Source organism: Malus domestica, chromosome 10 (assembly GCF_042453785.1).
Source record: "Malus domestica chromosome 10, GDT2T_hap1".
Taxonomy (NCBI): Eukaryota; Viridiplantae; Streptophyta; class Magnoliopsida; order Rosales; family Rosaceae; genus Malus; species Malus domestica.
This window is the reverse complement of record NC_091670.1, coordinates 35,351,090-35,375,494: the sequence shown is the minus strand read 5'-3', so window position 1 is coordinate 35,375,494 and position 24,405 is coordinate 35,351,090. Positions and strand designations below refer to the sequence as shown.

General features: G+C 35.6%; 2 protein-coding genes across 2 annotated transcripts; one reads left to right on the top strand and one right to left on the bottom strand.

Moving 5' to 3' along the window:
• Positions 1–7,192: 7,192 nt before the first annotated feature.
• Positions 7,193–11,565, top strand: LOC103422310 (CBBY-like protein). The gene is made up of 11 exons (XM_008360359.4): positions 7,193–7,510; positions 7,709–7,758; positions 7,860–7,923; positions 8,232–8,280; positions 8,394–8,459; positions 9,101–9,162; positions 9,817–9,897; positions 10,151–10,305; positions 10,414–10,498; positions 10,898–11,041; positions 11,140–11,565. The coding sequence occupies exons 1-11, from the start codon at positions 7,239–7,241 to the stop codon at positions 11,240–11,242; spliced, it is 1,131 nt and encodes a 376-aa protein (XP_008358581.1). The 5' UTR covers positions 7,193–7,238; the 3' UTR covers positions 11,243–11,565.
• A 31-nt stretch (positions 11,566–11,596) lies between these two features.
• Positions 11,597–17,974, bottom strand: LOC103422311 (protein ROOT HAIR DEFECTIVE 3 homolog 2-like). The gene is made up of 22 exons (XM_008360360.4): positions 17,519–17,974; positions 17,364–17,430; positions 17,140–17,242; positions 16,939–17,009; positions 16,394–16,457; positions 16,243–16,308; positions 16,083–16,130; positions 15,940–16,002; positions 15,777–15,833; positions 15,374–15,532; positions 15,212–15,280; positions 15,026–15,117; positions 14,749–14,827; positions 14,289–14,454; positions 14,084–14,208; positions 13,706–13,968; positions 13,528–13,624; positions 13,266–13,436; positions 13,074–13,178; positions 12,501–12,595; positions 12,273–12,369; positions 11,597–12,127 (listed from the first exon to the last, which is right to left on the bottom strand). The coding sequence occupies exons 1-22, from the start codon at positions 17,664–17,666 to the stop codon at positions 11,837–11,839; spliced, it is 2,496 nt and encodes an 831-aa protein (XP_008358582.3). The 5' UTR covers positions 17,667–17,974; the 3' UTR covers positions 11,597–11,836.
• Between the last annotated feature and the right edge of the window lie 6,431 nt (positions 17,975–24,405).

Below are 24,405 nucleotides of genomic sequence, written 5' to 3'. Positions count from 1 at the left end.
TGACAACACTTCCTATTTTTGCATTTGTACGTGTTTACAGTGATTATATGAAGCTCAATTTGTTTATGTTTTGGTAATTTTGTAGTAGAAATGCCAGAAATCGATATTGTATACAAAAAAAAAAAAACAAATATGAAAACTTTAATGTATAGTCCCATACAATTTTTACTATTTTTCCTTTAAAAAAACAACGAAGATAAAATGGGAAAACATAAACTATTAAAAAAATCTGAAAATATGACATGTAATTTCATTTGTAGATACATTGATGATAACATTTAATGTCCTTAAATCAAAATATTCAGATTCATAAGTTTTTAGTCAAAGTTATAGGCTAGCAAAGCAAAATATAGACAACATGTACATATGTAAACATAGCGTCACATGTAAAATCAAAACCATGCTTGCCACCCATTTGCTTGCACTTGATGCTTTAGATTTTCATGGTTAATCTGCAAGCAGTGATGATAAAATAAGAAGTCTAATTATAATGCACAATCCCAAATATAAAGATTGTAAGCAATTTAACCAAAATACCTTTAACTTTGACAATTTTCTCATTGCAATACTTTTACTCCAGTTACTTTTAGAATACTGAAAGATAAATAATTTGTCAAGTTTTAGGTAACAAATTGTAATCGTGTTTACAAAATTAAATAGTAAGAAATGTTACCTTGGTCTTGTACTTCAACCTTTGTACTTTGAGACGGGTGTGATGCTTGTAAAACTGACAAAAAATGCAATTTTATTTCTATTTGAAAATTGAATGCAATTTGAATTTATAGTATACTTCCGTATGAAAATAAGAGAAGACTTACCGTATTTAGAAAAGTTGTTTGATCACTATTAATCTTTTTCCTGCATCCAAAAAATGTTTTTTTATTTTTATAATTTGAGATAACTAACATGAACGTATCTCCTCCATTTTAGGAGGAGATATTAATATAGAAGAAACAAAGGAACAATAGGAGGTGACATTATCTCAAAGCTGCAGTAGAAAATGATAATGGCATCACAGGCCATAAAGAAGATTGAAGCAAGCGATAATTCTTAATTGAGATTGAAGCCAATCAACCTTTAAAGATAATGTAGTGATGACCTGGTGAAAGATATACGTTCGGTTTTCAAACGTGTATATTGTCAAGATCGTGGACATTTTACCTGACAATTTCATACGTGTGTGTGCATGTACAGACGCATATATGTTATACTTTTTTGGCTTCAATTATTAATGTTTTTGTTTTATTTTCACATGAAACTCATATAGAGAATGCCACTAAAAATAAATAGGTAAGAAATGGTGTTGTACCTAATTTGTTGGACTTTATTCCAAATACGTATGATGTGAGGAGTTGTTGAAGGTTTTAATTCTTCTACAACCATTTTCATGCGCCACCTATATATTGAAGGTATATATAAAATTAGAATTTCTTATAACAAATTTAATAAAGAATTTAGAATACGTATTGCTCATGCTTCTTCTTTTTCCACTCTTTGAGAATCAGTTGGCTTAGATCAGTAGTTTTTATTCCGACAAATATGTCCCACCCAGGTGTAAAAATAGAGACACGTCTGTTTGGAATCTTATGAATACCTAGTTCCTTCTTCATTTTTTGTGGGTATTCTTGTAGATATCCTGAGAATGAAAACAAAAAGGAGAAAGAAAGAATAAGAAAATTGAAATAAAAAGCACCAAGATTTCACAGAAGATGGATATGAATGGTTGACAAAAGCCTTTTGAGTCAAGAATCTCACCAAATTAATTCAAATAGCATCACATGTGAAGAAGGCAGAGCAAAAAAAAAAAGGGAGTATAAGATTTGGCCACATAATCGGAGGAGATCGGGAGTACATATAATAATACTGTAGCCACAACGGAAAAAATGGGAATATATGTGGGAACTGGGAAGTTACTGCTTAGTAGGGGGAGGACTTCATGGTTTTTTTTTTAAATTGACAACAACCTCTCCCCATTTTCTCCCACGTTGGTTCTTAATTTTTTTAATATAATTTTGTTAGATATTAATATCTACTCCTAAAATGGAGGAGATACGTTCATGTTATTTTCTTCTTCTTTTTTTCTTTTTTTTCCCTTTTTTTCCAATAAAACAAATTTTAATTCTCTGTTTAATATATCTCTCCTAAAATGGAGAGCAATTACGTTGTTTTTGTTTAATATAAATTTCTTAGATATTTTTTAATATAATTTTGTTAGATTAATATTTTCTCTTAAAAATGGAGGAGAAGTTATTCCATTTCTGTTGTTTTCTTTGCTTTTTTTTTTCTTCTTTCAATATAAAAATTTTAATTTTTTTGTTTAATATCTCTCTCTTCTAAAATGGAGAGCGGTTATTCACCATGTCGTCTTTTTTTACTTTATTTTTTAATATTTCTCTCATAAAATGATATCTCTCTTTCCTCTCTATAATTGTTAATTTTTAGAGAATAATTGTGATGCTTTTTTTTCTTTTTTTTTTAATGACCATGTTTTGGGGCTCTCATTTCATATATATATATATATAGATGACGAAATTGAAAATGGAGGAGGATAATTGTCATGATTTTATTTTTTTTAATTTTTAGAGGATGATTGTCATGAATTTTTTTTTAAAATTTTAATTATCAGTTTTTCCAGTTTCCATGTTTGAGGGGTTCAGCACGTTCCCTTCTTTTTTGTTTTTTTTTCATTTTTCAATAAAACAAATTTTAATTTTTTTTGTTTAATATATCTCTCTCCTAAAATGGAGAGCAGTTATTCACCATGTCGTCTTTTTTTACTTTATTTTTTAATATTTCTCTCATAAAATGATATCTCTCTTTCCTCTCCATAACTGTTAATTTTTAGAGGATAATTGTGATGCTTTTGCAAATGCTTCTGCAAGTTCCTCTCCTTCTTTCCTTAGCTGTGGCATTGACTTTTCTTGATCTCAAGTTTAGTGTTTCAGCATCATATAGCCTATTCTTTCTCATACTCTTTATGAGTGAGTAGTAATATATGCCTAAGTGACTCTTGTTCCCTTTGGTGTGTTAATTGTTTTCTGCCAGCTTAGAGAAGATCATTGCTGCATTGCGAGCTGGGGCTGAAGTTGCCGGTCTACCTGTATGCGATTGTGTTCTTATTGCAGGAAGCCAGTCTGGTGTGGCTGGAGCTGAGCGAGTGGGCATGCCATGTGTTGTTTTAAGAAGCAGGTGAAGGCTTTTTTGAGTTGCTTGGAACAAACTCCTGCCAGTTTACAACTTCTTTAAATCCTTGTTATTGAATCAAGTTTTTTCGTGTATTTCTGTAGTTTGACGGCTAGAGCTGAGTTCCCTTTGGCAAATGCGATAATGGATGGGTTTGGAGGAGCAGACCTGACCATCTCTAAACTGCGCAACAAGAGACGGTCATGAAATCAAATCATGTTCCTCTTTTTGCGCAACAAGAGACTATTAACAGAGCTGTTAATTGTTCTTTCCGTTTGTTGATATGTCGGAAGATTCATCTCCCGTAGAGGGATCTTACAAAGTTAGAACAGAATTAGAGCTGGTAATATTTTCTTCAACTTGGAGCTGTTCTAGTTGCCTTGTAATTTTTTTAATCCACAGTCTGCAAGTTCCTGAGTCTTTTCTTTGAACATGTCCCATAATTGTTGGCACTGTACCGGTATGATTAGGGTATTTTAAACTGCTAAACAGAATTAGGGCTGTTTTTAGTTGGCTGCTTTGTAACATTTTTAAGCCACAGTTAGCAATACAAGAGTATGAAGTCAACTTTTATAATCTAATGTGTACCTTCAAGTAGGAGCAAACTTTTCTATTCTTGCACAACTAATATTGGGGAAGACGGATTTGAACTCGAGTGAACAGGAGAATGCTCTTAACCAATTTAGCTACAAGCCAGACAAATTAAAGTACTAACAAAAAACAGGATCGGACACAGAACAACGATATCATGTTGGAAAACATTGTAATGTATGTGGATGACGAAATGACAATCCTAGTTGTCATATGATTTTGTTATGCTGTCTGGAATCTAGTGAGTCATGCTCGTTGAGTTCCACCGAGTGATTCAAAAAATGTAAGATAAGGGTTGGTCCGCTATACCACGTAAGTAGCTTTCACCACGTGTTTCTGGGTCTTTTCTTTAAACACGTCTCACAATTATTGGCACTGTACCGGTGTGATTAGGGTCGTTTTCAAAGAAACCTAATTTGGAGTTAATTCTCAATAGAAAGTAGTTTAATTTTTGCTCCACCACATTTCTGGCAAATTTACTCAAATCTTGCACCATCGCGTTGAATGCTTTTTGGCTCAACTCAAAGCTAACCTTTATAGTTGGTAACCTTGATATTGCATGTATTCTCCACCGTACCCAAACGCTTTGTCTGCTTGACTGGTTAAAGATGCAACAACTTGTTCCTAGAGTCAACATTTTATTAAAAGTTTCCCAAATAAGTTATTTTTAGTTTATTTTAATAAAACGATATGATTTATGCTAAGGAGTGGAGGGATTTTTCGGCTAATTCACACAATGATCAAGTCATAATAAATTGGTATGGAATTCGTCATCTATAAGAGTTGAACTTAAGAATTCTCACTTACAGATGAATAGAAATATCACTATACTGTAATACTAATCAACATATAATTTAGGGTTAATCTCAGTTTACTACCCTGAAATTTCTTGGTTTTCAACATTTAATACTTGAAGTTTTTTTCGTCCCAATTTGGTACCTAAAGTCATAATTCTTGGACATTTTCATAAATTCATTAAATTTTCCGTCAGAATCTCTATTAATCCTATAATTTATTTAAAAAATTTATAAACTGAAACACACAAAACTGACTACAGTGAGTTTAATCTCTAATAGAAATTAACCATATCATTGCTCATACACTATCTAGTAGTCTTTAATAAAGGTTAGTTAATCAATGATTTGATGCCCGTCAAACTCAAGATCTTTCGGGCATTAGCCGCCATGCAAAACCAAGAAGTTATTAGAAGACCGTTTCTAATGGAGTTTGACTCTACTATGTATTAGACAATGTGTATTGTTACCTCACATTTGACTTCCAATTATGACAACTTTGCACTACACACATATGATACATGTACATCTGTATCACCTTGAAGCCTTTCCACAATGCTTGAAAAAATCCAATTACTATGTTGTACTAGTGGCGGAACTAGGAAAAATATTTCGGGGGTCACATGTAAAAGTTTACAAACATTTTTTAGATATATAATAACCTTAAAATTAAATCATAGTTTTATCATTCATAACTTATAGAACAAATAACAATACAAGTTACAATAGTCCCCGACACGATTTCATATTTAGAAAACGTTGCATTATAACTTCATTGTCAATGGAAGAAAAAACATTGCTCTCAATGTAAACCATCATACTATCACTCAACCATTGATCTCCCATTCGGTTACGCAATGGAACCTTCACAATATTCATAGCAAAAAAAAACTCTCTCCATTGAAGCAGTAGCAACTGGTAGAACCAAAGCCAATGTAATTAGCAAATACACATTATTATATACTCTAATCCTCCCCGTCTCCACCATTTTTTTTTTTTTTTGCAAGGCTACCAATTCCTTTCAATTGAGAAAATTCACTACTTTAACGCATATCAAGAATATAATGCCCAAGTTGATCTTCAAGTGCTAAGAGTTGACAAGTAGTAAATTCATTCGGATAAAATGAGCAAAACAAATTAGCTTTTGTTCATCAAAAGCCGATAATGAATCATTCGAGCTCAAACTTGCTAAACAAAGAAGCAACTCTATATTTACCTCATCAAGCGACTATTTAATTCCACAAGTTGCTTATCAACGATAGCAACAAAGAGCTCCACATGATAATGATGGAAGTTTGTGATTCTTTGAGCTCTACGCCGTGATCTCACTCGAGTAACATATCCATCATCCATGTGTTTATTTTTTTTGCTCTTGGTGTTTATATTTTTTATTAAACTAAGGGTCCAAAACTAGGTCGTTTTGACTAAGTAATATTTATTAAAAAAAAATAAGAAGAGCCACTCTTACAGTTGGAGGGCATATATGAAGCCAACTCCAATCTTTAAGGGGGCACCACCCAAGTTATCCATGAACATTCACCGAAGTTTGAATGGTCAACACTCAAGTTATCCCTGGACATTGACTGAAGTTCGGGAGGTCAGCTGACCCCTATGCCCTTCAATGCATCCGCCTTTGCATTGTACGACAGTATCTAAGAGGATAAACTTAGCACGGTTAATTCGATGCATCCAATCATGCAGATGAATTTCCGACAAGAATGTAATCGTTAAGAAATTTGTATGCCTTGAGAAACAAGTAACAGAATCACATCCTTGACGAAATTCATGCAGGGAAGAAAGAAATGCAGGCACGAAGAGATGCAACAAATCTTTCTTCCAGGTTCAGTGACTTCACCGTCAATTTAAACCCTTCAAAAGGTGGCTAAGGGAGGCTTGAGTGACTCTATGAGTCTTTCCAACCCTGAGAAGTCAACTGTCGTGATGAAGTCACTAGATGGCAAGGTTCTAATTAAATCTATTATATTTGTGTAAATAAGTGTCTATTTATACTTAAAATATATATGATTTCATCATAAACTACAAAATGGAATGACATATATATTATAAGTTATTTGAACATAATGAAAACATGGAAAACAAGTATATAATGTGTGTTCCTTTAAGTATTCAACAAGTCTTTTACAATTTATTGAAAAAATAAAATGTAAAATAAAAGATATCTATTTTCTGTCTAAGTGAATCGCAACCTAGGCGGGTCTTGGCGGGCTAGGTGAGTGTTTAGGCGGTTTAGGCGGGCGCCTCAATAAGTCTATGCCCTCGTTCTTAATTTTCAAACGCTTAGGCATTAATCAGGACAGTGACCAACCGCCTAGCGCCTAAGTAGGACCTAACGACGCTAGACGAGAATTTTTAAAACAATGCTAGATGGTCCTTTATAAATAATAATAAATAAATAAATAAAAAGCTTGAACTTCATGGGCTTTTAACGGGAACTGGCTCATGCCGAATCAGCCCCAAATTATATCGGTTTTTCCTCGGGTTGGTTTCGGGTCGTGAGGACACCCGAGACGGAAAATCCAGGAGGGGTATAAGTGTCATTTCACTATGAACCGCCATTATTCTCCTATAAAAGCTGATACTTTCTTCCAGTGTCAGCTGTAAATCAACAATAACCGTTTTCAAGCAACCACCTTTCTTCTTCTAACTGCCATGGATTCCGCTTCGCGCTCAATTCTCCGAAACTTTTCTTCTACGGCCGTCATTTTCCCGCCAAGTAACAACACCACTGCCCGCTTCTTCGATCTACCGAAGACCAACCACAACCCCAACTTGGTCCCTCTATTTTCCTCCACTTTCCCAAGAAACCCAAATTTTCCCGGAAAATGTCTGCACTTCGATCGGTTCTCCGCTTTCAGCTCTCTCTGCGGCGTTCAGGATCAGAACCCATCTCAGGAGCTCGCTGTTCTTCTCGAAGTCGATGGGTAGGACGATTTCTTTCCCCTGCTTACTCCATGCATTTCTACTAATTTATGTTTTTTTTTTTTCACATTTTCTTGCTTCTTTGACATCTTTTTCGTGTTTTAGTAGTTTCTTTGAAGCTATTTGGTGCTGCATTGTTCGAATTGGACATGGGTTTTCACTGAGACCTTTTTCTTGATGATTCCCTTTGTTTCTTTCAGGGTTCTTATGGATGCTTACCGGATGGGGAACCGCCAAAGCTTCAATGCAGGTGTGAAAATGCAGTAATTTAATGCTAATGTATTAAGTTTTCTTGATTAACTTGCGTTTTATGTGTTAATTTCACTCTGTTATCTTGTGATATATTGGCAGCATTTAAGAAGCTCGGACAGCGCTGTACAAATTGGACAGAGCCTGTTTACTTGGACCTCCTAAGGTAGGAAATTAAAATTATGAGTAAAGATTCATGAATTTAGATTATTTATTTGGTTTATTGTTCGTTAAGTTTTTTATTTGGTTTCTTGTTCTTTAAGTTATTTCGCAGGCATGAAATCATGATTCATGACTTATGCTTCAATCTAGCATGAGTCAATTGAATTACATTTCCGAGTGTGTATCCGGGTCATAAGAGTTTTTCGATATGGATAGTCACAAGATTCTGACCCAGATTACTTGTTCCCTTTACAGTCATGCTTTGCCTTATTTTCCAAAGGTTCTTAAATGCAGTCTATGTTCATCTTGCAGGGAGAGTGGTGGTGATGAGGAAAAGATGGTGAATTTGTATTTTAATCGGGTGTGTTACTATTTTGTTGTCCTTGAAACGTATGAATAGCTTGTAGTGGCTCTTCGAAACTTTCCTTTGTTATGTATCTTTTTCTTCTGAATCTACGATAATCTGTCTTGCAGATTGGTTGGCCTAGTTCATTGCCGACAAGTGAGGGGTCATTTGTGAAAAATGTCCTGAAAAAGAAGGTACAGTCTTATTCTAGACTTACGTCATTTGCACAAAACTTACATTATTAGTTTTGCTGGTTTGTTAGGATTGTGATCAATGATTGTTTCAAAGCTTAATGTCCAGCATTGCATCGGAAAGTAGAATATACACTAAAGGAAATGTCAGTCTCTGAATCAATATATTTTGATCATTCGGTTATGTGTTACTGAGGAATAAAAATAAGGAAGAATTTATAATTCCGGGGCTAATGAGGAATCTACTTCCGGTTAATCACTACATTTGGAGAACTGTGGGTAAATTTTTCCAGGGTAGGTGAGGAGGGCTGATTTAAAACCAACAGAAGCTTTTAAATTTTTCGCTTGAAGCTACCTATGAAAATATATCATGTTTACACAAAAGAAATAGCTACTTATCTGAGATAATTGCAAACTCATTTGACTTGTTACTTGGATAGCGTAGCATGTTATATCTTACAATACAAGGTAAAAGGTTAAACACATTAATGAATGAGAGAGGCATTAATAATATCCTTTTATATTCCACCTGTATCTAAACATGTAATTAACTCACGCTGAGCTTCAAATTTACTTGGATGATTAGTCTTTTAGCTCTCCCATATGTAGAATGAAAGAAGCTAATATTAATTTGTTTTTGACAGAAAATTGCAATGGATGAGTTTCTGATGTCAGAAAGTTTGACTCTACGACCTGGAGTTGAAGAGTGAGTTTCTGATCTGACTACAGAAAATTTACTTGGATGATTACACAATCTTTTAGCTCTCAAATATACCGAGTCTAAATTTCTGCTTGATATTTTTACCTTCTTCAAATATGAATAGCTTAAGACCAAAACCATGTGCAGAACCTCTTTATCAGTGCTCATTTAGACATTTTTGGCTTCAGCTATATTTTCGGAATTTCAGAAATTTGGAAAAGCTTAAACCAGTAGATAGAACTTGGTAAGAATAGTTTTCAGCTTGACCAACATTTGGAAATTCAGCTGAAGTGTTGCCAGAAAAATGATGTCAAATGGAATTTAGCTTGCATTTATGTTATGTCAAATATACCAGACTTTTTACAGAAGTTTTGGCTTGGACTGGGCCTTCGAGTTGATAGTCTTGATAATATTCACAAGTCTATTGGTTGATAGTCTAGATGAACTGATGATCCTAAATCTGTAGGAAGCTAGAAGTGATGAACCCAATGCGTTGAAGAGTGAGTTTCTGATCTGTAGGAAGCTAGAAGTGCTGAAACCATGGACAAACAAAAACAACCGGACTAGAATTAATCAGTTGACGTTTAGTGGGATTTCATATGCATGTCAGTGGCATGTCTAGTTGCACGGTTAGACTCATTTTCTCCTTTCCATTTGCAGGTTTATTGATGATGCATACAAGGAAGGAGTACCTGTTGTCGTACTGACAACCTATAGTAAGAGTGGGAATCAAATTGCCAGGTAATGACATACATTTTTATTTTGTTAAGTTTCCAGGCGGTTACCAACATGCTCTGGGTTTTTTAGCTTGGCGAGGAAATGATTAGTTTTTTATTATGATTTGGCTTCCTGTTTCTGAATGGGTTGAATACTTTCTACTGCTTCATAAAATACTGTGGTGCATTGTTCTATTCTGATTAAAAAAATCTCATTTCTGGTACCCCATCAATGGTAGAGGACTAAGCTAATATCTATTTCTTTTTGTAAATGTCAGATCAATTGTTGAAAAGCTTGGCGAGGAAAGAGTTTCGAAGCTAAAGATTGTCGGAGATAAGGAGGTGTTACAGAGTTTGTTTAACCAACTGGTAAATGATATAGCATTATCTTCTGGTATGGATGAGCAGCTATCTAAGGAGGCAATAAAAGCAGGTAGACTCTTCATCTTCGTTAATTAGTCATGTATATGTTTTGTGATATACATTTTTCCAGTGCAGAAGGTTGGGTACTAAAGGGCTCTGTTATTGATTTCTGGGCCAGTTTCTGCTGAGAAAGAAAGGATTTTTAAGGAGCTTGCATTATTGCTAAAGCTGATTTTAGATATTGATACTCGCCCGCCTGAAAGGTTAGCATACTTCATTTCGTTTTATTGTTTGTTATTGTTAATTCAGCACCTTCAGAATTGGTTTGTGTCTAGCTGTTATTTTTGTTTTATGGGTTTTCTGATGTTCAGGTTTTAAGAGAGACGTGTGATTTTGTCACGTTTATGCATGATTCTGCTTATATTAAACTATGAAGAGATTATATACCAATTTGTCCCGTTTGTGCGGTTATGCATGTATGATAAAGTACTCAACTTAAAGAGCAATTTCATCTATCTAGTATTTAATCCTTTACTGTTATGGTTGCCAAATGCTTGTGCAAGTTCCTCTCCTTCTTTCTCATACTCTTATGACTGAGTAGAGTAATATATTGTCTAACTGACTTTCTTGTTCACTTTGGCGTGTTAATTGTTTTCTGCCAGCTTAGAGAAGATCATTCTTGCATTGCAAGCCGGGGCAGAAGTTGCTGGACTACCTGTATGCAATTGTGTTCTTATTGCAGGAAGCCAGTCTGGTGTGGCTGGAGCTAAGCGAGTGGGCATGCCATGTGTTGTTTTAAGAAGCAGGTGAAGGCTTTTTTCAATCGCTTAGAACAAACTCCTGCCAGGTTACAAGTTCTTTAAATCCTTGTTACTGAATCGAGTTTTTTCGTATATTCCTGTAGTTTGACGGCTAGAGATGAGTTCCCTTGCGCAAATGCGATAATGGATGGGTTTGGAGGAGCAGAGCTGACCATCCCTAAACTGCGCAACAAGGGACGCTCATGAAGTCAAATCATGTTCCTAAACTGTGCAACAAGGGACGGTCATGAAATCAAATCATGTTCCTCTTTTTGCCAGACTATTAACAGAGCTGTAAATTTTTCTTTCCATTTGTTGATACGTCGGAAGATTCATCTCCCGTAGAGGGATCTTACAAAGTTACAACAGAATTAGAGCCGGGATCTTACAAAGTTACAACAGAATTAGAGCCGTTAATCTCGATACTCTATAATTTCTTCAGCTTGGAGCTGTTTTAGTTGCCTTGTAATGTTTTTTAAGCCACAGTTTGCAATATAAAATGTAAATCGTCTCAAGTAGCTTTCACAACAGTTTGCAATATAAAATGTAAAATATAAAATGTAAAATGTAAATCTCGATACTCTATATAGAAATGTTGTGTAGTGTGCAGATTTTACAATCTAATTCCTCGAAACATAACTACCCTATAATTTGTAAAACCGGGCATGCAGCGAGCCCCTTTTATTTTATTTCAACAACTACAAACAAGAAAGAAAATCGAAAAGAAAGAAAACTATCGCACAAGAGAGTAGCGACTCTAAATCTGATGCAAGGGGTACAAACAACAGAGATCATACATCATCAAGATTCCACTTCCTCAACGTTTGCCGTTCGCCTTTGTCTTAAAGGAGGGCTTGAGTATTCCATGCCGCTATCTGATGTCGAGATATTGGATGACACTGAGGACTCCGGGAATGAGCTTGTTACTGGATTTGGCTGAGGTGTTTCATTTCTATAACTCTGAGAAGCAAGAGAAACTGGTGGCCCTTGTGCTTCTGGCGTTTGATTCCCCTGAGCTTCTTCTGCAAGTTTTCTTAGAAGATTCATGATAGTTGGAAGAAACCTCGATGAAATAGATAGTATCCCTGACAGCTGGTAACACCAAACAACGGAAACTAAAATTAGGAACTGCTTTAATTACGGAAATTCCAATTTGATGAGAGACTGTAACCAAAAAGATAACTCTACCAAGTACCAAGTGAGAAAAAAAAAGAAAAAAACAAAGTTTTATACTTACAGCGCCATGTTGGAACTGTCCCGAAATGTCCATCTGTACCCATAAGGCCTTTGAAAGTAAAAATACAATAAATAGAACCAAGAGGTAGAGAGGGTTCCTGTTTCATTTGAAGAAAAAAGGCACAATGATTATTAACAGATGTGCAAGACATTAGGGTCTGGACACTTGACAAATGTGCAAAACCTACAACTCGGAAAAGGAAAACCAAAAAAGAACAAAAGTAATTACTTTAAAAGCATCATAAATTCGTTAAAACCAAGAACGATCATCGCCATAATAGCCCATGGAGGAGGTAACCAGTTGTTACTCCGCTTGTGAGCCTCCTGAAAGTACAAAAGCAAAAAGCATCAGGATCGAGCTGCTAAGCAGAAAGATGGGGAGCTCGTTACAAAATAATATTAGGATGCTAGGATTTTTCTTTGTAGAAAAACAAGAACACTAGATAATAAGTTGGTCCTATCTGACTATGCCGTTTCCAAGTCAAGAATCAGCGCAATTTTCAAATCAAGTGTTTCCATACGTTTTGTTTCACTATGAAGCTAAATCCAATTTACACAAGAACTCCAGCCCAAAATGTCATCCAAGGACAGTGCATGCATCCTATTTCCAAGTTCCTACTACTAGTTGCTCATTACTTTTGCAGGAACATGTTCGAATATTCATATTTTCATAATTCAAATCTTTACAGAACATTTCTTGAAAGACAAAATCCATTTATTCTTGATAACACTGATTAAACAATATAAAAACAAATTAGACCAATGAAGTTAAACTTAAGATATGAGAAACTATAAAATATACCTGTGCCGAAATAGCTTGAGTGACGCTATATTCAGTCTCTGCCTTGAACTGCCTCCACATTGACTTGCACTGTACTGGGGTAATTAAGGTATCCTTTGAAGAAACCTAGTTGAGAGTTAACCTTTAATAAGAAAGGAGTTTCATCATAGAAATTTTTTACATATAAACCAAAACCCATTAAATTAATGGTACCTCTTCCCAAGAGCTTGAGGCAAGAGGATCGGTAGAAGGTCCTAGCTTCCTATTTTGTGAAGATGAAACAGTAACAGTCCCGTCCACCAGAGAAGAAACAAGAACATTTTCAATATTATCTGGCTTCTCATCCAAGCGTATAGCAGCCATGGTGGATAAAAGCTTCAGAGACTACAAGAAAGAGATAATTAAAGAATTAAAACATCACTTTAAGTCAGAAAGATAGATAACATGTACTTCCACAAAAATCCCCAATGATTACCGCAGTTCGTGCATCCTTGGTAATACTTCTAATGTCGTCTTTCCCAGTCCAAACCCTTGGCATTGAATCACTGTCATAATTGAAGACCGTGCCAAACCTGAGAAATGACAACAGAAGTGATCAGCAACCAAAATGACAACGTAAAAACAGAAGAGATGATTTTTTAACAAGTTCCTACCGATCCTTCATGTGGATCATAATTTTCCCAGCCTCTTCTCTTGCTCTTGTCTCCACCACATTTCTCGCATAATCCTTCAAATGTTGCTTCATTTTGACAACCGTTTCGTTGTCCAACTCAAAATTGGCAACTGCAGTTGAGAACTCCGATACTGCAACTTCGGTCTCACAATTAAGAAGTTTCCGTATCGAAGCCCAGGTGTCTTTTGCACCAGTTTCGAGTAGAGCCTCTACAGGACCACTTAAAGACGAAGAAAGTTTTTTCTGAAAAATAAAGGGTATTTGCATTAAGAAATTTGAATAACAACAGATTATGAGCCTAACGTTATAAGTACACTCTTAGAATAACCAAGACTTTGATACATTATCAGAGCACTACCTCATAGGTGGAATTCAATTCTGCCAGTTTTGCACTACGAACTGATGATGTATGTACATCTATATCACGTCGAAGCTTTTCCCGAACTTTTGAAGCATCCCAATTAGCTTGTTGTATGGCAGCATCTGAAAGGACAAACAAGTCAAAGTAATAAAAGAATATTTTGGTTGACAAACATGTTAATTAGCTAAACAAATTCTATTACCTGCACATCCTTTCTCAAACTCAAGCATAGAAGACTGAGCACAAGTACGAACAGATGAAGCAAATCCTTCTCCTTTGTTCAGCGATTGCTCCAGCCTCACTTGAAAATCTTCAAGCACTTTAGAACGTAGGTGTCCAAGCATAGCCGAGTACGCAGGGTAAACAAACTGAAAAATTCAGAGGAAAGCAATGGAGTCATGCTTCGGTAACGATGTTTAGCTGTTGATTTAAGCATAACTCTTTGATAGGGATACTTGAAGGAGATAGTTTATGTTGCCAATCCACTTCATTATCACGGCTTCATTCTAAGATTGAGGCCAACAGTAACGTGGTAGATGAAACTGACAACCAAACTAAAACCACTACTAATCACGACTTCCCTATGGTGCAAAATTGTCTAAGAAACTGAAAACATAACCAAAGCCTCTGTTAAAATAGAGAGACAAAGAGAGTAGCCATACATCCAATACTTTTGACTCCAAAAATTGTCGTTTTGAGTTCCTTACACCTTCGTCAAAGTAGATGGCCTCCATGTCATATCTACGATGCATAAGTGAGATCAAGACATACAAAATAAAGTCAGAACTAGAAACAGTACATGCCCATAAAACACTAACAATAAAACTTCCAGCGAATAGAAACACACACAACAGGTAAGAATACATATAAACATTTAGTTTTAGTGGCAAAACTAGAACCCCAAAAAAAATGGTGGACAGTGTAACATGTGAAACTTACTCAGAAAGATACGTGGCTAGAATGGAACTGAGCCTTTTACCAAAGCCTTGTACCGGACCAGTTTCTACAGCTTCTTCCAGTGCTAACCAACGCTAAATCATGTTCACCCAAGGAATGACCAGTAAAACTTTCTTGAATATGCTAGAAGTATACTCATCTCAAAAATGGGGATAAATGACCACATACCTCATCATGGACCAACTGTTTGAATTTCTGGTTGGCTATCTCTTCACACCGAACCGTAGCAACCATAACCTAATTAAATTATTTACAGTATGTATATATATTATATGCACATGAGAAGTGAAGACCACAAATTATCAATGGGAAGAAGATAAACTAACAAACCTTGTGAGCGGGAAGATCCAGGTCCTTGTTCTGTTTGATTACTTTCCAAATCTGTTGTGCACTAAAGGAAAATCCTGACGCGGGGACAACACCACGTCTATCACCAGCAAGCCCTCCTGGAGAAATAGAATGGAAAAAGAGCTGCCTCAGTTGAGCAACCTGCATGATACAAGCCATACCCGTAAGTGCCACCGCAAACCTTTATAATGATAGAAATTAATTACTTAGGAATATAGGAAATGTTTTTTTAATATGAACTACATCATACAATTATGTACATATACATATACAACTCTTCAGTGGATGGTACAACGCACCCCAGGAACCAAAATTATAAAATAGAAATGTGATGACCAATAGGATTTTTGGACACGATAATCGCTTCTGATAGTAAAGGGGTTACCTCCTCGTTAAACTTCTCCTCCTTCTCTTCATAACTGGACAAAGCAACTACTTCTACCTTCATATTAAAAAAATGAAGTATCAGAGACAACAGGCTTTGACTAATAAGAACATATACAAAGCAAACATGACCAGAGAGTAGAGAAGAATATAAGAGATCTCACAGTAAAAAATTCACTCAAGGGGGTACTTTTATGGGCTTGGGGCTTCGGTACTCCATCCCATATCTGCAGAATTTACAATACTTAGAGATGTATGGGAAAAGGAATAAAGTATAAAAGCAACATAGATCTGAAGAAAAAATTACCTTCTGTATATCTTCCCTTAGCACAGGTTCCAGATATTCAAAAGGGGTCTAAACAAGCAGCCACAAACAAGAAAGTATTAATATGCAACAAGAAAATCATTTCACGAAGACAACTTAATTAGACAGATCCTGTTAATATGCACACGGAGTACGCTCATACCTTTGTTTTATCACGTATAACAAAAAGTAACTTCGTTTTACGGGGGCTGAATAGGCGCATCATGACCTATAGACATTCAGAAACCAGAACTTCATTAACTTTGGCAGAGAATGGTGAGTAGATGGTAGATGTAAACATGGTTCTAGAGTACCTGAAAAACTGTTTTCAGTAAAGGTTTATTAGCAGCTTGCTCCCGACCAATATCATGACACCACCTGTATACAAAATCCAATCTCCAATTGATATCTAGAAGAAATTTCAAATTACCGGTAAAGCTTACGTATATTCTACGAATTAAAATTAGCCTACGTATATTCTGTAAATTAAAATGTCAGTTAACATTAGCACTCTGAACTAAAAGTTCATAACGTGAATAACCCCTGTTTTTGTGAAAGGTAAAGCCCTAGTTGAACAATCAATGAGATGGTATCAGAAGCTTCTTTCCTCAGTCATTGATAAACCAAACTCACACCGGCTTTGCCTTGCTAAAAACCAACTGAACTAGATACCAATACATATGACAATCTTAAAACTGAACTAGACACCTCTACTAATTTGATATAACACTTATGGAAATAAGTTCAAATACAATCCACTAACAAATTGGATCAACCGCTACATATAGTCACCAACTATGCAAGTAAGGTAGACTATCAGCCATGTGATTCCAAGACAAACAAAAAAACACGAGCTTACATATTTATCAGCACAATGTCTGAAACTGCCAAAGCAAATAGGGCGCTTTGCTTCTCGAATGTAGTATCATCCTGAAAACAATAGAGTTACAGAGGAAGCTCGAACAGTTAACAAATCTGAGAACTTTAACGAACATCTTGCAGCTCTCTAACTATATCCTCCCCAGAAACACACAATAGAATTTAATGGAAATTCGATTACCTCGCCTCTCTCCCTCCCATCAGTCCCCTCCAAATCCATGGCAATCGTGCACGGCTCGATGCCAACACACTTGGCAATCCAAATACCCTTTGTTGTTTGGCTCCTAAAACAAATCCACAAAATCAGATAGTCCTCTCTACCAAAAAGCACTTATTCAAAAGCAAAATAAATAAATAAAAAACCATAAAATTAACTACACAATCAACTAAACCTCAGAAACTAACCTTCCACTGTAAGCATCCATCTCCCTGAACTTAGTCCGAAACAGATGATTCAACAAAGTGCTTTTCCCTGCAATCTCAAAATCCATAAGCACCCAAACCCAATTCACAAAAAACCTCAAACATCATCCAAATCGAATAAAGTTTCAAACTTTTACCGCTGCTCTGCGGACCCATGATTGCAACAACCGCATAAGAGAGTCCACACTCAGCAAGCTTGACTTCCTTCACGAACCTATCGAGCCCATCTGCGTTGAATTCTCCGTCCCCATAGATTAGTTGCCTGGCGCAGCAATCTTCCTCCATCTCAAAACCTTCCAAGTTTGCAACTTTCTAGCAGCCACCGATTCGTATATGTATCTATACTTGAAGAGGAAGACGACCCAAGATTCTATATGCTTCCCTCAACCTCAAAGCTTCTGAATTAAGCATGAACTATAAGCTCTTCGCTGAAAGAGGAAAGAGAGCCAGAGAGTAGAAAGGAACACAGAAAGGGCTCAATTTTTGTGGAGCGTCGAGATCTATTTCTTCTTCTTCCTTTTTTTTTTTTACTGGATTCAAGAAATAGTCCATGTGTCGTTGAATTCGTTTGGTTTTGGATTATCGTTGGTGTCCACCTAACACTTCTCTGTATAGTGAAAGCTCCGTGTTTATCGGTCCCTAGTAAAAAGTAAATTAATTACTTGTGTGAATTTTACGTAAACATCATTACTTCGAATTTGGGAGGTAAGGATTTCCTAAACTTCCGAAGGAATCGCAAAATTTAGATTGACTTGTAGTTCAGTTTGTGAAGAGAAGTCACGAAAATCTTTAATTTCTGTTTTGATTTCTCTTAAATAATATTGCTTAATTTAAAATATGAATTAAAAAAAAAAGTTTTGAAAATTAGGTTACAAAATTTTAGTATAACACTTACATATAAGGTTATTTTTCAATGTCGAATTTTGACGATATTGAATGGAACTACAAATTTTGAGGATAATAAGATCATCTCCAACCGAAAGATCTAGAGGGTCGAAAATAGTCCGAAAACCGTCTTCAAACGAGAGATAGGCCAGAGGGCTCGTATAATTTGAGAGGAACCCACGAAATCTGAAAGGGCCAAAGGGTTGTAGGGCTGGCTAGAAAAAACACCAATCATGTTGATTATAATAAATGTATTCATGTCGATTATAATCGACAGGAATGCTTAAACTAAAATTTGAATCCAACGACTAGCTAGCGCCAGTTACCGTTGGATTCATTTTTTATTTTTTTTTAGGTTTTTTGGGGTTTTTTTTTTTAATTCTTAAAAATTCTAATTTTTTTCCTATAAATACCTGAACCATTCATTCACCATTCCTTTAAAATTAATTTGTAGTTTTTAAATTTAATTCGGCGTTTTTAAATATAAGTTGTAGTTTTTAAATTTAAGTTGTGGTTGGATTTGAATTTTAAATTGTTGTAGTTTTTAAATTTAAATAATAAATTATGTTTGGCCCTTTGGCCCTCAGTTGGAGACGGTTTTTTGTGACAAGGCTAAAACGAGTCATCGGGCCCTTTGGCCCTCGGTTGGAGATGGAGGCAAATATGGTCATGTATTGTTCATTAAAATATTAATATCTTGGAAAACCAGATGATTAAAACGAGCCATCTGGCAAGCCATCGGTTGGAGATGGCCTAAGGGTCCGTCAGGTAAGATCATCTTCAACCGAAGGATCCAGAGGGCCAGAGGGTCGAAAATAGCCTGAAAACCGTTTCCAACTGAGGGCTAGGCCAGAGGGCTCATGGAATCTGAGAGGGCCTCACGAAATCTGAAAGGGCCAAAGGGTTGGAAGGATGGCTACATGCAGCCAACCAGCCCGGGGCTGGTCAGAAAAAACATTATTCATGTCAGTTATAACTGACAGGAATGCTTAAGCTAAAATTCAAATGCAACGGCTAGCTGACATCAGCTAGCCGTTGCATTTTATTTATTTATTTTTTTTACAGTTTTATTATTATTTTTTATTTACAAAATTTTTCCTATAACTTCTATTTTTCATATTTTTTTAATTCTATTTTTTTCTATAACTTTTATTTTACAAAATTTGTTTCATATTTTTTTATATTCCATTTTTTTTTCCTATAACTTCGATTTCACAAAATTTGTTTCATTTTATTTTAAATTCTATTTTCTTCTTATAACTTCTATTTCACAAAATTTGTTTCATATTTTTTTTAAATTATATTTTTTTCCTATAACTTCTTGAGTCATTGTACAAGCCCTATGGCCCTTTGGCCCTCGATTGAAGACGAAGGCAAATATGGCCATGTACTGTTCGTTAAAATTTTAATATCTTGGAGGGCCAGAAAGCTAAAATGAGTCATCTGACCAGCCCTCGATTGGAGATGGCCTAATGTTTTACAAATGATTTTAAAAAAAAATTGTTTTGTAAAACAAAAACGATCAATAGGATTTTACATTTTTGTGATTTGACAAAGTGTCTGGTAGTTTAGTCCGAGAATGATTTCAGGCAATGTTTTACAAATGATTTTTAAAAAAAAATGTTTTGTAAAACAAAAACGATCAATAGGATTTTCCATTTTTTGTGATTTGACAAAGTGTATGGTAGTTTAGTTCGAGAATGATTTCAGAAAATGGCGGTGGTTAACACACCCCAACCTAGATCGAGGCATGCTGGCCGTCACGTGAGGTGACGTAGACATGTGCACAATGCGGAAGTAATAGAGATATAATGAATTACGAATAAACAAAAACCAAGTCAACTAGAGTACTAGCTAAGATGGAGTGCTAGTGCGAGTTTAAGTGTAAAATACACAACCACAGCCTCAATATCCTAAGTGCAGTCAAGCAGGACAAGTACTAATTATTCAACACCCAAATGTGATCCTACATTAATGATATTCTGTCAGAATCTCCGCCGAAATCGTGATCCACCAAGCACTTCTACTTAAAACCTGGAGGGGCACAAAACAGAAAATGTGAGTGGGCAAAAACAAAGCTTTTCAAAATCATTTCATTTCTCAAAAGTTTTAACCCCTCACCGTAAAACCTGTATAATTTCCCAGAAAATAATAGTAATAATAAGTTGTATCAAAAATCACACTCAAGATAAAATCCATAGATGTATACGATGTCAAAGTATCTCAATGCAATGTTATAAATAATCCAGGCAAAATATATCACTGTCAAATATCGCATCAGCCAAATCCCTCTAACTCAATCTGTATGGCTGAGTATATAGCTCATAACCAATAACCAATCTCAGTCATATCAAATCAAATCCTGCACACGAATCGAGACCATCTAAAGTGGTCTGTACGACAAGACTAGGTGTAAAATAAATATGATCTAGTGCTACGATCACGTGAAGGCTGTGCGAATGATCGCGGGTTACCTACGAGTCAGAACCACCTAAAGTGGTATGTACGACAAGCATGTGCACCTAACTTGGATCTAAGGTGAGCATATGGTGCGAGAGGTGGACATCACGTGAATGACTGTGCCCTAACTCTAGGCGGGAGCACTAACACCGGGGTGCAGGCTTATGAGCTATCAATACATCACATCATATCTCACATAACTAAAGTAACCTCATATCTTTAATTTATGAACTTACCTGGCACTTACCTGTGCATCCGCAGCACCAATCATAAATATAAGCAACTACTAATGCATAAATAAAATAGGCAAATACTTTGCATGACATTTCAAAACGTATAATCATTCAAATTCATTTTCTGGGAAAAATCTCAAGTATATAGGTATATACGGAAAACCAAAAGCCCACTCAATGATATGTCGAAGGGTCGTAACCCTCGAGCCTCGATTGATGACGCTCGTCCTCAGGATAGGTCTTACCTATATGCGAAATAACTAAATAAACGTTATTTAAAGCACATACACAAAACTAGGAAATAACTTCTCAAATAATGCTTAAATGGGGTATTTGAATATACCATTGAGACCTACTCAACCTCAGGAATATCCCCATATTTTTAGAAAAAAATTCTGACCTCCCACGCGTCGGCCAAGGCACGGCCAGACGCACCCCCACGCGCGGCCAAACCCTAACTGAAGCTTAACTGTCGTTAGGAATATTCTGTTAAAACCTTAATAGAAGTTAACTGCGTTACTTGACGCCATTAGAATATTCCGTCAGACTTGACGGAATATTCTTCTTCGTCTTCCTTGGATTACCGGAGATCGTCGTCGGCGCCGGTTTCTGGAAAAACAATTAAGCATTCATATCTTCTTCGATTCTCAACCAAAATTCTCAAAATTTATATCAATTTGAAACTTAGGATGAGAGGAACAAAACCTTACAACTTTAAAGCCCTAAAATCCACGGGATTTCGCCGGAGAATCCTCGATAATCCGGCCAAACTTGAAACTCACCAAACTCAACTTTCCGATGTCCAATTCACTTCGTTTTTCTTCTCCGAGCTTTGTGAAGATGTCCTAAAGCTCACTAGCAGCTTAAAATCTTCTAAAAACTTCAAAATCAAGAGTGCATGAATAGTGCACAAATCGGAGATTATGGTTTCTCGGGTTTTTGAGGTTTTCACGTCCAACCACCACCACCATTCGACTCCTGAGCTTGTAAGGAGTCCAAAAAACAGCAATCACAACCTCGATCCGTGAAGATTGAAAAAGGTTTGAGGGTTGTTCGTACAGGTTGTACGGAAATGGCAAGAATTCTGAGGGAGGGAGGAGAGAGAGAAGTCAATGGGAGTGGTGTGTGTGAGTGTGAGTGTGAGTGTGAGTGTGTGGTCCAATTTTGGGCTACTAACAACCACAAAACCATAATTTTAAGTTCTAAAAACTTAGGAACTAATTAGATTAGTCTAACACCCAAACTCAAACCACAACACCACACCATATACTCAACATCCAAGGGTATTCTAGTCAATTCACACCATCCAAAAATATATTTTGGGACGGACTGTCACAGTGGTAGTGGCGGAGGTAAAGGTTGTGGGGGTCAAGTTGAGACGATGGTGGTAATATCGGTTGTGCCGATGGTTAAACGGTATAGGTGGTCGTGGTTGTGGTGGCAAGGGTGACGGCGGTTGAGGCTATGGTAATGGCGAAGATGGTGTCAAATATGGTGGTGGTGGTGGTGGTGATGATGGTGAGACGATAGGGAATGTGGTGATGATCATTTTGGTGGCGTCATTATTGACGGTAGTGGTGACATACATGTTTATATTTCTTATTAAAACTCTAACTTTGTTTTATAATGTATGTTTTATTTTCAATTATTTTGAAAATTGTTTTTGAAAAAAAAAAGAGGAAACATCAAATGATGTTCTACAAAACTTAGGCTAAATATTGTTTTCTCATTTTTTCGTTTTCTGAGTATATTTTCATAAAACAATTTACTGAACACATTTTCACCCATTTTTGCATCTAAAAAAACGAAAAACAATTTTGCTATACGTTAACGAACAGACTCTAAGACTTTAGTTCCTTGTTACTAAATATAGGAAAGTCATAAATTAAAATAACTTTATTTCCTCTCATGTAACATTCCTTTTTTTTTCAATTCAGGAGGAGTAAGACTTGGAAGGAATGTAATTTCCTGCATAAGCAATAATTATTTTGTAAAAAGATGGTGTAAATGCATGCATGATAAAAAGAGTAATCATTAGACATGCTGATAAACACTATTAGCTACATTTCATTCTTCAATGTTTCCAATTATTAGATTGAGATTTACAGTTTAAGATATAATATAAGTTCATAATAACGGTGTTGTCATTCGCACTTGAAAATAGCTAACATGTATTTTTTGTTTTCATGAATAAATTAAAAATAAATATAACAGGAGGAATACACAATGACATTTTGAAAGTGTCACAACAACTCACTTATAAGAATTCATGTATATGATTTCGCAACATTTCAGATGTAGTTATTTCTAGATTAATTTTTTTTTATTTTTTTATCAAAATTTTGTTTTGTATCTACAGAAAATATTCTTTGTTACTTTTGTTTACAAATTTAAGAGATATATATTATATATCCTTATAATTGAAGGTTAGAAACAAACCAAAAAAATCCCTAAAAATACCAAAGAATTTATACCAAAAACGAAGACTGAAATGATATAAAAGTATCAAGGTCCAGATCTAAGTATATTCTGCATTGGGCCCTGGGCCTTGTTATAAGTACGTAGTAGGGAGAGGTGGGCTCTTTGTCCAAAGTAAAAAAAATAAAAAAATAGAGAGGTGGGCTTGGGCCACCTCAATCTTGAGGGCTAAATGTACTCTGTGACTACCATTTTAGTCCGGTTCTATTGAGCCCTTTAATTAGATGATTGCCACTTAGTACTACAATCAAATGGTATTCTTCTTCATTTGTAAGTGAGAGGTTTTAGGTTCGATTCTAGTCAAAGTCGAATTTGAACCATATTATTGTTAGTCCATTGTGAGTCTAAGTCCACCCCTCACCTCTTTAGTGTAGATAATATCGTTTGTTAAAAAAAAATGTTAATTTTAGGACTAAATGTGACCTATAACTCTGGAGATGATCTCAGTATGTGATCTTATGGGTAATGCGGTCAGAATTCAATTACCTCTTTTTATTGGTTCAAATTCGTTTTTGGTGAAAATCGAATCTAAGGCCTCTCACTTACCAATGAAAAGGAATACCACTAGACCGTTGTATTAAGTGACAATTATCTCTTGAACATTTATAAATACGCAACTACCTTCCTGCTATTAGATTACAGTTAACTTTACATCCACAAATTTGTCCAAATTATTAAGTTTTTGCCATGTAATCTCAATTTTCCCTCAATCCAAAAATTCTACATACATGATGTTTTCTTTTTCTTAAAGGCACGATGCATTAAGTAATTATTGACATGGTTAATTATTTAGAGTACAAATGGTCATTTAAATATTTGATGTTAGGTCTTAAATATCAAAACTAAGCTTTGATACTTAAAACATACGATCGAAGTAATTAACCAATCTGAGACCAGAAACCCCAATCATGTTTTTCTTTTTATTTATTTATTTTTTTTTCAAACGATATATTTTGTTAGATTATGTG

Coding starts and splice junctions, on each gene's coding strand:
- LOC103422310 (XM_008360359.4), top strand. CDS start 7,239: ATGGATTCCGCTTCGCGCTCAATTCTCCGAAACTTTTCTTCTACGGCC. Junction 7,924..8,231: donor GTTTACTTGGACCTCCTAAG/GTAGGAAATTAA, acceptor TTCATCTTGCAG/GGAGAGTGGTGGTGATGAGG. Junction 11,042..11,139: donor TGTGTTGTTTTAAGAAGCAG/GTGAAGGCTTTT, acceptor ATATTCCTGTAG/TTTGACGGCTAGAGATGAGT.
- LOC103422311 (XM_008360360.4), bottom strand. CDS start 17,666: ATGGAGGAAGATTGCTGCGCCAGGCAACTAATCTATGGGGACGGAGAA. Junction 15,834..15,939: donor CCTTGAGTGAATTTTTTACT/GTGAGATCTCTT, acceptor TTTAATATGAAG/GTAGAAGTAGTTGCTTTGTC. Junction 15,533..15,776: donor AGGAGAAGTTTAACGAGGAG/GTAACCCCTTTA, acceptor TGTATCATGCAG/GTTGCTCAACTGAGGCAGCT.